Source organism: Melanerpes formicivorus, unplaced genomic scaffold, assembly GCF_026170545.1.
Source record: "Melanerpes formicivorus ecotype bairdi unplaced genomic scaffold, bMelFor1.0.p_v2 SCAF_621, whole genome shotgun sequence".
NCBI lineage: Eukaryota > Metazoa > Chordata > Aves > Piciformes > Picidae > Melanerpes > Melanerpes formicivorus.
This window is the reverse complement of record NW_027142973.1, coordinates 1-9645: the sequence shown is the minus strand read 5'-3', so window position 1 is coordinate 9645 and position 9645 is coordinate 1. Positions and strand designations below refer to the sequence as shown.

Below are 9645 nucleotides of genomic sequence, written 5' to 3'. Positions count from 1 at the left end.
AGAGCTCCCAAACCCCTCCTCTCGCTGCTGCTGCTCTCCCCACGTGAATCATGAGCGGAGCAGGAGGGAGGCTGCCCGTGGGAGGGGGTGCGAACGCAGGGGCTGCTCACGGGGGGTGGGGGATGTGTGTGCAGAGCCAGCACAGGCACTCAGCTCCCCTCGGGGGGGTTGGGCTTTTGGGGGTGGGGTTTCTTTTGGGGGGGGGGGGGGGCTTAAGAGTAAGAACTTCATATTTTGTGATGGGGTGGGGATCAGGAACCCCCTGGGTAGGGACCCTGAATCCCCTGAGAGTGGATCCTGAACCCCCTGGGTGGGGATCCTGAACCCCCTGAGAGTGGATCCTGAATCCCCTGGGTAGGGGATCCTGAACCCCCTGGGAATGGATCAGGAACCCCCTGGGTAGGGATCCTGACCCCCCTGGATGGGGATCCTGGACCCCCTGGGTGAGGATCCTGACCCCCCTGGGTAGGGATCCTGGACCCCCTGGGTAGGGATCCTGGACCCCCTGGGAATGAATCCTGAACCCCCTGGGTAGGGATCCTGGACCCCCTGGGTGGGGATCCTGACCCCCCTGGGTGTGCATCGCTGGCTGCCTCCAGGGGCAGGTCAGAGAAGCATTTAGGTTGGAAAAGACCTTCAAGCTCAAGGGCTTGTGGTGCTGGGGTGAGAGGGGATGGACTGAAGCTTGAGGAGGGCAGATTGAGACTGGAGATGAGGAGGAAATTCTTGCCAGTGAGGGAGGGGAGACTCTGGCACAGGCTGCCCAGGGAGGCTGTGGATGTTCCCCCCCTGGAGGTGTTCAGGGCCAGGCTGGATGAGGCCCTGAGCAGCCTGGGCTGGGGGGAGGTGTCCCTGCCCATGGCAGGGGGGTTGGACCTGGCTGAGCTTTGAGGTCCCTTCCACCCCAACCCCTTCTGTGACTCTGAATCAGTCCAACCTCAGCCCCACTCTGCCAAGTCCATGCCCCCAGGCACCACATCTCCACAGCTTCTAAACACCTCCAGGGATGGGGACTCCACCAGCTCCCTGGGCAGCCTGACCACCCTCTCAGTCAGAAAACAACTCCCAGCAGCCAGCTTAAGCCTCCCCTGCTGCAGCTTGAGGCCAGTTCTGTCATGAGCTGGCAGAGCTCAGCCCTCTCTCCCTGGCAATGAGCACTGCCAAGGCAGGGGAGGCTCATTCCCTCCTCCTGCAAGCAGCCCCTGGGCCGCCTTGGGAGGGGGACCTGGGCCATCAGAGGGGGCCTGGGCCACCAGAGTGGGACCTGGGCCATCAGAGGGGGACCTGGGCCACCTTGGTAGTGGGACCTGGGCCACCAGAGGGGGACCTGGGCCACCAGAGGGGGAAGCCTTCCCCTCGCTGTCTGTGCCCAGGGGTGAAGGGGGAGGCTGGAAACCCCTTGTCCGTGGGGGCTGTGGGGCTGCTGAGGTGGGCATCAAAGAGGGCACTTTGGAGCAGGATGAGGCACTGTCAAAGCAAGCTCCCCTGGCAGGTGGTGACCCTCCCCCAGCCCACTTGTGGGGAGCTCCCTGGCTGTGAGGCTTTGCAGCTGCCCCCCCAGGCTGGAGCCATCTGAAGGCCAAGTCCCTTGCAGCCAGCCTGGACCAAACCCTCCCTCCCTGGGGTGGGGGAGTCCCAGCAGCAGACCCCGGCCGAGCTCCTGCAGCCCCTCCGAGGAGCAGAGGCTCTGAGTCAGCTCTGCTGCCCACCCCCCTCCCCCCCAGCTGCCACATCGCCTCCATCCCGGCGCCTGCGGAGCTGCCTAATGAGAGCCTTAATGAAGCTTAGCGGTGACCCTCTGCTGCCCTCCGTGCTGAGCAGGGCTGGGGCTGCCCTGGCGGGGGGAGACACCGCGGGCTGGGGGGGGAGGGGGCTGCGGGTGCATGAATGAGGCTTGTGCCCACCGGTGAGGGGGCTGCCAGGGTGTCCCTGCCTGCCCAGTAGGCGCTGGCAGATGGGTGCAGTGCCTGGGGGGGGGGCTGAGGCGTGGGCTGCGATCTGCCTGCCAGAGAAGAACATTTTTACAGCAGTGGGAGGCTGTGTGTGCACAAAGCTGCCCAGAGCTTGCCAGGAGCCCAGGGGGCTGCCGTGCCCACCCTGCCCGCCCTGGCATGTCCCAATCCCCCCCCCCAGGATGAAGCAGGACCGTGGTCCCCTCCAAGCTGAGCTCTACCACAGTGGCTATGGAGCAGTCCCACTGCCCCAGCGCGTGTGGGTGCACACAGGGGGGCCACGGGGGGGCCTCCCACCCTACCTTGGTGAGGGGAGCGGCATTGCCACCCCCCCTACCCCCCCCCCCAGCATCTGCACCAGCTCCCCCTCCCCAGACCACCCCCAGGTTTCCAGAGCAACACAGAGGGGTGAGCAACGCTGAGCCCTGCGGGAGGGGAAGAGCCAAACAGCAGCAGCAGCCTGGCTGCTGGAGTGCCCCCCCCCAATCCTTGGGGGGCAGCAGCTGCCCCCCACTCCCTCCCTAGGGCTGGGATACTCCCTGGCCCTCAAGGTCCCACCCAGCTGCACCCCAGGTCGGCGCGGGGGGGGCTGTGGCTGCTCCTTTGTCCTTCCTGCATCCCTAGGGATGGCCACGGCTGGAAATGGTTCTCCAGCTTGGCAGGGTCTGGGCTGGCTGGGGCGAGGGTGGAGCTGGCTCTGTCCCCTCTGCCACAGGCTGTGTCCCCATTGTCCGTGGGGACAGCAGGGCAGGGAGCACAGCGCGGGCCCCATCCTGCCCCCCGCGAGTGGGAGCGCAGCCACCCCCGGGGCCGGCTCAGCCCTGGGGGCGCCAGGAGGTCCCAGTGGGGGGCTGCAGGCTTGTCTGGCTGCATCCTGCCTCTCCCCTTGCCAGCAGCCATGCCAGGCCCCTCTGTGAAGCCCCCTCCCCCCCCGCTCCGCACGTTAAAAGCCCAGCAGCCCCTCCCTGGCCAGCGCAGCAGCCCCAGGCAGCGTCCTGGGGGCTCTCCACAGCCGGCAGGAGCAGGGGGTAGGTCCAATGTGCCTCCTCTCTGCTCCCCCAGCGCCGAGCAGAGCCCTGCTGGGCTGGGGTGAGCTGTGGGGAGGCAGGGGGGGGGTCGGGTGATGTTGGGGGGGCTCACTGCACTCCTGCAGGTTGGACCTGAGGGAATCCAGCAGAAACCAGGGAGCAGCATTCCCAGCCCGGGCTGCAGAGCTCCTGCCCTGGCTCTTGGCTTTGGCATTTGGCTTGGGGGAGACAAGTGGGAGGCTGCTGGGTGCTGGACCCCCCCTCGCCTGCTCTGCTGTGGGGGTGTGGGGGGCGATGCTGCAGGGCTGGGTGCACAGTGGGTGCTGGGGACCCACGGGCAGGGGCCAGCCTCAGGTGGGAGTGAGATGCCCTTGGGAAGGGGGGATGCAGTGTTGGGGGTGTCCCTGTGGAGGCAAAACCTGTGCTCAGAGCTGAGCCACAGCCAGGCCCCCCCAGCCCAGCGCTGGCTGGAGGCTGAGAAACATCCCCCTGGGCTTTGGAGCTGGGTGTGGGGGCAGGAGGGGAGCCTGGGGCAGTGCCCGGACCCCTGGGGCTGCTCCTGCTTGGCTGCTGCTGTGAGGGGCCAGGCCAGGACCTCATCACCTCCTGGCCCCTTCGTGGCCTCCCTGGAGCTGGGAAAAGTGGGAAGCAGAGGCAGCCCAGGGCGGTGCTGAGGCCTCTCCTGCCCAGCATCCACCCGAGCGTGAAAGAGGCTGAAAGGAAAAGGCTCTGAGCAGCGCTGCCGGGCGGGGGGCGCAGGAGGTTGGTCCTGCCCGGTGGCCACAGTCCCCAGCAGGGCTGCAGAGCTGGGGCCGGCCCTGTGCTGCTCCTGCCTCCCCTTCCCTCTCTGTTTCCCACCGTTTCAGGGCGCTCAGCCCCGTCCTGAGCTGCGCTGCTGGCTCTGTCCCAGCCCTGCGCCCCCTGCCAGCTGTGCCCCGCTGGTGCCCAGCGCTGCCCTCGGAGCAGTGACCCTCTCTGGGTGCAGGATGTGGGCACTGACTTGGCTGAGCGTCGCCAGCCTGTGCCTGGGGGCAGCTTGGGCTGTGCCAGCCAGGGGGGGGAGGAGGAAGGTGGAGAAGCTGAAGGCTGAGCTTGCCCTCTATGACCACCTGGACCTGGACAGCTACGACTCGACCTTGGACAGCTACGGTGAAATCCCTGACCTCAGCAGCTATGAGGAGCCCTACGACTACGCCGACCTCGCTCCAAAGGTGAGGAGGGTGCAGGAGGGCACCCAGCAGGTGGCACAGCTCCTCCCTTGGGTGCCCCGGGGCTTGGCCCGGGAGATGGATGGGGCACAGCAGGAGGAGCAGCCTCCTGCTCAAGCCCACGAGCCCTGGTGGCCTCTCCAGCACTCTTGCTGGTGGCAGCAGAGGCTTTGCTCGACCTCAACCTCTGCCAACATCCTTGTGCCAGCACCTGGCCAGGGCATCTCTGCAGGAAGCCAGGACGTGAGGCTTCCTGCATCCCTCTGGGCAAGCAGGGAGGGGGGGTCCTGAAAGCCTGAGCTAGGAGAGCTCTCCAGGTTGGAGCTGGCTTTCTAGGGAGACCTACTCAGTGCCCTTTGAGCCCTTGACCGCTGCCTCCCGGGCTGGAGGGCAGCCAGGGGACTCCCTTGGCCCCTCCAGCCCCCACACCCAGGCTGTGTTTGCAGATCGAGGTTGGCACCTTGGCTCCTCGCCCCAGGGACCCCACGGCTCTCCCAGACTTGGCCACCACTGCTGAGACCCTGGAGCTGCAGCCTCCAGCCAGCCCCAGCCCCCCAGCACCCATCCCTGCTCAGGGTGAGTGCAGACCCCCCCCTGCCCCCTGCAGGATTTGCTTCCCATGGGAACTGGGGGGCTTGGAAGGGACCTCTGGAAATCACCCAGTCCACCCCCACCCCCTGCCAGGGGAGGGTCACCCAGGGCAGGCCACACAGGAGAGCACAGCCAGGTGGGTTGGGAAAGCCTCCAGAGGAGGAGAAGCTGCCAAGGGGGGGGGGGGGGGGGGGGGGCTGGCAGGGCTTTGGAGACAGAAAGGAGCAAAATCCTTCTGCCAGCAGCAGCCAGCAGCAGTTATTTGCTCTGCCCTGGGGGGGTGGGGATGGGGATGGGGTTGGGGGTGGGGGTGTGTGGGGGGGTTGTGCCTTACCACACAGCAGGCAGGAGGGCTGGGGCGAGACATTTGTGGGAAACAAGAGCTCCAGCAAAGCAGCAACACTTTAATGAGCAGAGGCACTGCAGCAGGGGGACAGAGTAGCAATTAGATTAGTGACAATTAAAATCCTGGAGCGAGGGATAAAGATCTTCATTCATCCTCTGTCACTCTGGACCGGGACAAAATAAGTAGGAGGCAGAGGGAAATTGTTGCCTTGCTGCTTCCGACTCCCCCTCTAACGGCTGCCGAGTCTCCCTGCCGCTGCTGGGGGCAGGGCAGAGCGCCCAAGGGCGGGGGGCACGGCCTCGCCCCTCCTGCCACCCCTGCCCGGCTTGCCAGGACCCTCACACAGCCCAGGCAGAGGTTCTGCTGCCTCCTGTTCTGCTTCTGTCTGCGGGAACACCAAGGGAGCCCTGGGGGTAAGGCTGCTGGGCTCGGCAGCCCCAGCCCCGGCTCCCAGGGCAGGTCCTTGGCCCTGAGCGGTTTCACTTCTCAGCAGCTCCCCTGGCTGGCATCCCCTGGCTGGCATCCCCTGGCTGGCATCTCCTGGCCCTGCCCTTGCTGAGGTGCCCTGAGCTGCTTGGCTGCTGGAGGGGCTGGGGCTGGCACAGCTCTTGGGTGCCAGAGACTTGGTGTGCCCACAGCGTGGGCAGGGGTGGGCACAGCCTCCCTTCTCCCTGCATGCTGGGGTGCTCGGGGGGGGTGAGTGGAGGAGACATGCCCTGTGCCTAGCCGTGTGCCATGCCATGCTGTGTGCCATGCTGTGTGCCATGCCATGCTATATTCCATGCCATGCTATATGCCATGCTGTGTGCCATGCTGTATGCCATGCTGCATGCCACACTATGTGCTATGCCATATGCTATGCTGTGTGCCATGCTGTATGCCATGCCATGCTGTATCCCATGCCATGCTGTGTGCCATGCTGTGTGCCACTCCATATGCCATGCCATATGCCATGCCGTGTGCCATGCTACGTGCTGTGCCATGCCACGCCATGTGCCACGCTATGCCAAGGGCTGCCTCTGCACCCCCAGGCCTGCCCAGCTGCCTGCTGTGCCTGTGCCTTGGCACCTCTGTCTACTGTGACGATGCTGACCTGGAGCACATCCCCCTGCTGCCGCCAGACACCACCTACCTCTACGCTCGCTTCAACCGCATCGGCGCCATCCGCGCCGGCGACTTCACCGGGCTGAGTAGGCGGAGGCAGGGCAAGGACTCTGCCATGGGGCATGGGGGGAACAAGCGGTTCGGGGGGGGGTCCCTTCTCACCTACGTGGGGCCCTTTTCACCTCTCTGGGGCCCTTTTCACCTCTGTGGGTCCTCGTTCATCTCCAGGAGTCCCTCTTCACCTCTGGGGGTCCCTGATCACCTCCATGGGTGCCTGTTCACTTCCTTCTCCTTCTCCCTCTCCCCTTCTCCTTCTCTCCTTCTCCTTCTCCTTCTCTCCCTCCTTCTCCTTCTCTCCCTCCTTCTCCTTCTCCCTCTCCCCTTCTCCTTCTCCCCTTCTCCTTTTCTCCTTCTCCCCTTCTCCTTCTCCCCTTCTCCTTTTCTCCTTCTCCCCTTCTCCTTCTCCCCTTCTCCTTTTCTCCTTCTCCTTCTCCTTCTCCTTCTTCCCTTCTCCTTCTTCCCTTCTCCCCTTCTCCTTCTCCCCTTCTCCCCTTCTCCCCTTCTCCTTTTCCCCTTCTCCCCTTCTCCCCTTCTCCCCTTCTCCTTTTCCCCTTCTCCCCTTCTCCCCTTCTCCCCTTCTCCTTTTCCCCTTCTCCCCTTCTCCTTCTCCCTTCAGAGCAGCTGAAGCGAATAGACCTGAGCAGCAATTCCATCTCCTGGGCGGACGCAGACGCCTTCCGCCTGCTGCCCAGCCTGCAGGAGCTGATCCTGCCCGAGAACAGGCTGCGGGCCCTGCCCGAGCTGCCCCGCAGCATCGTGCGCCTGGACGCGCGGCTCAACAGCATCCCCAGCGCCGGGCTGCGGCCGGAAGCCTTCCGGGTGCGTGCTGGGGCTGCGGGGAGGATCCAGGCTGCCCGGGGTGAACGGGCATGGTGCAGAGGGCTGGAGCAGGGCTGGGAGCTTCAACTCTGCCCTGCTGCCTTCTGCAGGACCTGAAGCAGCTGCAGTTTCTCCATCTCTCTGATAACCAACTGGATTACATCCCAGCACCCCTGCCCGAGAGCCTGCGCTCCCTGCACCTCCAGGTGAGCTGCTCCTGCTCCCAGGCTTGTCTCTGGCTCCAGCTCCATCTCCACTCTCCCCACTCTCCACCCCAGCCCTGCAGCAGGCTGCCCCAGAGAGGTTGTGGAGTCTCCTTCTCTGCAGAGCTCCACAGAGGGCACAGCCTCAAGCTGTGCCAGGGGAGGTTTAGGCTGGAGGTGAGGAAGAAATTCTTCCCAGCAAGAGAGATTGGCCCTGGGGATGTGCTGCCCAGGGAGGTGGTGGAGTCCCCACCCCTGGAGGTGCTTAAGAAGAGCCTGGATGAGGCACTTGGTGCCATGGTTGAATTGATCAGGTGGTGCTGGGTGATAGGTTGGACTTGGTGATCTCAAAGGTCAACCTGGTTAATTCTATTCTATTTCCATTCCCATTCCATTCCATTCCATTCCATTATTCCATTCCATTCCATTCCATTCCATTCCATTCCATTCCATTCCATTCCATTCCATTCCCTTCCCCCTCCTTGGCCATTCTGCTCCTGGCCAAGCTGCTGTGGGGGCCCTGCTGGAGCAGGGGGGAGCTGGGTCTGGATGATCCCCAGAGGTCCCTCTCCAACCCTCACCCCTAACTTCTGTGACTTCTGTGATCCCTTTGGATCTGCTTGTTGCCCTTTGCAGAACAACAACATCCAGACCATGCACCAGGGACACCTTCTGTGACAGCCATGACCACGGCCGGGGCCGCAGGCAGCTGGAGGACGTCCGCCTGGACGGGAACCCAATCAACCTTGGCCTCTTCCCCGACGCCTACTTCTGCCTGCCCCGCCTGCCCACAGGCCGCTTCTCCTGACCCCCTGCCCCCCACCCCTGCCAAACCAGGGCCAGCATCCCTACACACCCCCCCTTCTCCCACCCCAGGCCCCCTGGGACCCCCCTCTGCCCCGTGGAAAAGGTGGGGTTAAAGGCAGAGGCTTCTGCCCCCGGTGTGAGCTGAGCGTCCCTGTAGGGCTGATGCCAGTTCTGGGGGGGTGGGGGATGGAGCAGGGCCTGAGGCAGCTCTAATAAATGAAGTGGTTTTAAAATGCATTTAGTGTCTGGTGCTCCAGAGGGAGCAGCAGGAAGCCCTCAGCCAGCCCCAGCCCAGCAGCTGCTGTGTGATCAGTGATGGTTGGCAGAGGGGCAATGGGCATGGGCTGGCACCCAGGAGGTTCCATCGGAGCAGGAGGAGGAAATTCTTTGGTGTGAGGTTGCTGGAGGCCTGGGGCAGGCTGCCCAGAGAGGTTATGGAGTCTCCTGCTCTGGAGAGATTCCAACTCCCCCCCTGGCCCTTGTGCTCCTGGGCAGGCTGCTGTGGGTGCCCCTGCTTTGGCAGGGGGGTTGGACTGGATGAGTTCCAGAGCTCCCTTCCCCCCCTCACCATGCTGGGATTCTGTGTCCCACCTCTTCCTCAATTCCCTCCCAGAACCTTGGGAAGAGTCCTCTGGGTCTGCTTCCAGGGCTTCCTGGCCAGGGAGCAGGAGCTGCATTGCTCCAGAGAGGTGGTGCTTGGGCCACCTCAGGTTGGACCTGCGTGGTCAGGCTGTCCCCTCAGCTGCCCCCCAGGTCCATCAGGTAGCTCTGCACAGCTCCAGATGTGAGCTGTGGCCACAGCTGGGCTGTCCCTTTGTGCTCCAAACCATGATGCCATAGGGAAATCTCAGCAGAGGACAACCAGAGCCCTCCCATCACCTCTCCCCCCAGGCCCATTGCTCTGTGGGGACTGAGCCTCCTGGGACTAGGAACTGTGCTGGGCCAACAGGTTGGGTGTGCAGGATGAGTCCTACCCAGAGGAGTCCCTGGGGCCTGGGTCTGCTTCAGCTGCAGAGCAGCACTGCAGGCCAGCAGCCCCAGATCCAGCAGGAAAGAGTCTCTGGGAGGGAGTTAAAGTCTCTGCTACCATCTCAGCTCTCAGCACCCAGAAGGAGCTGCCCCAGTGGTGAGGTATTTTAAATGCAATGTATTCATGCCCTGTATTTTTATACACATGTAGCAAACAGGCACACCAGGAGAGGGATGACACATCCCTGGAGACTCCAGAATCCTGAACTGAAACCACTCAGCTCAGCCCACATCCCCCAGGCTTCTCCAGGCAAAGCAAGGCTGCTGGAGAAGCCCTCAGCAGGAGGAGGACTCAGCTGCTTCTCTTGTGGGCACACTGTGAACACTGCTGGGCTCTCAGAGCCTGGGAGCTGCCCCACCCGGGGCATGCAGCATGGCTCTGGGCACTGCATCTCCTTTCTTCCCCTTCCCCTCCCTCCTCTTTCCCTCCCTTCCCTTTCCCTCCCCTTCCCTCTTCCCTCTCTTCTTCCCCTCCCTTCCCCTTCCCTCCCCTCTCTT

At 63.9% G+C, this 9645-nt stretch overlaps 1 protein-coding gene across 1 annotated transcript; it reads left to right on the top strand.

The window, feature by feature from the left end:
* Window positions 1–3727: 3727 nt before the first annotated feature.
* OPTC (opticin) lies at window positions 3728–8335 on the top strand. The gene is given in 7 exon segments (XM_068170798.1): window positions 3728–4191; window positions 4635–4764; window positions 6157–6315; window positions 6906–7108; window positions 7219–7314; window positions 7948–7974; window positions 7976–8335. Coding segments are annotated over 7 exon segments (984 nt in total). The 5' UTR covers window positions 3728–3966; the 3' UTR covers window positions 8120–8335.
* Window positions 8336–9645: the final 1310 nt, after the last annotated feature.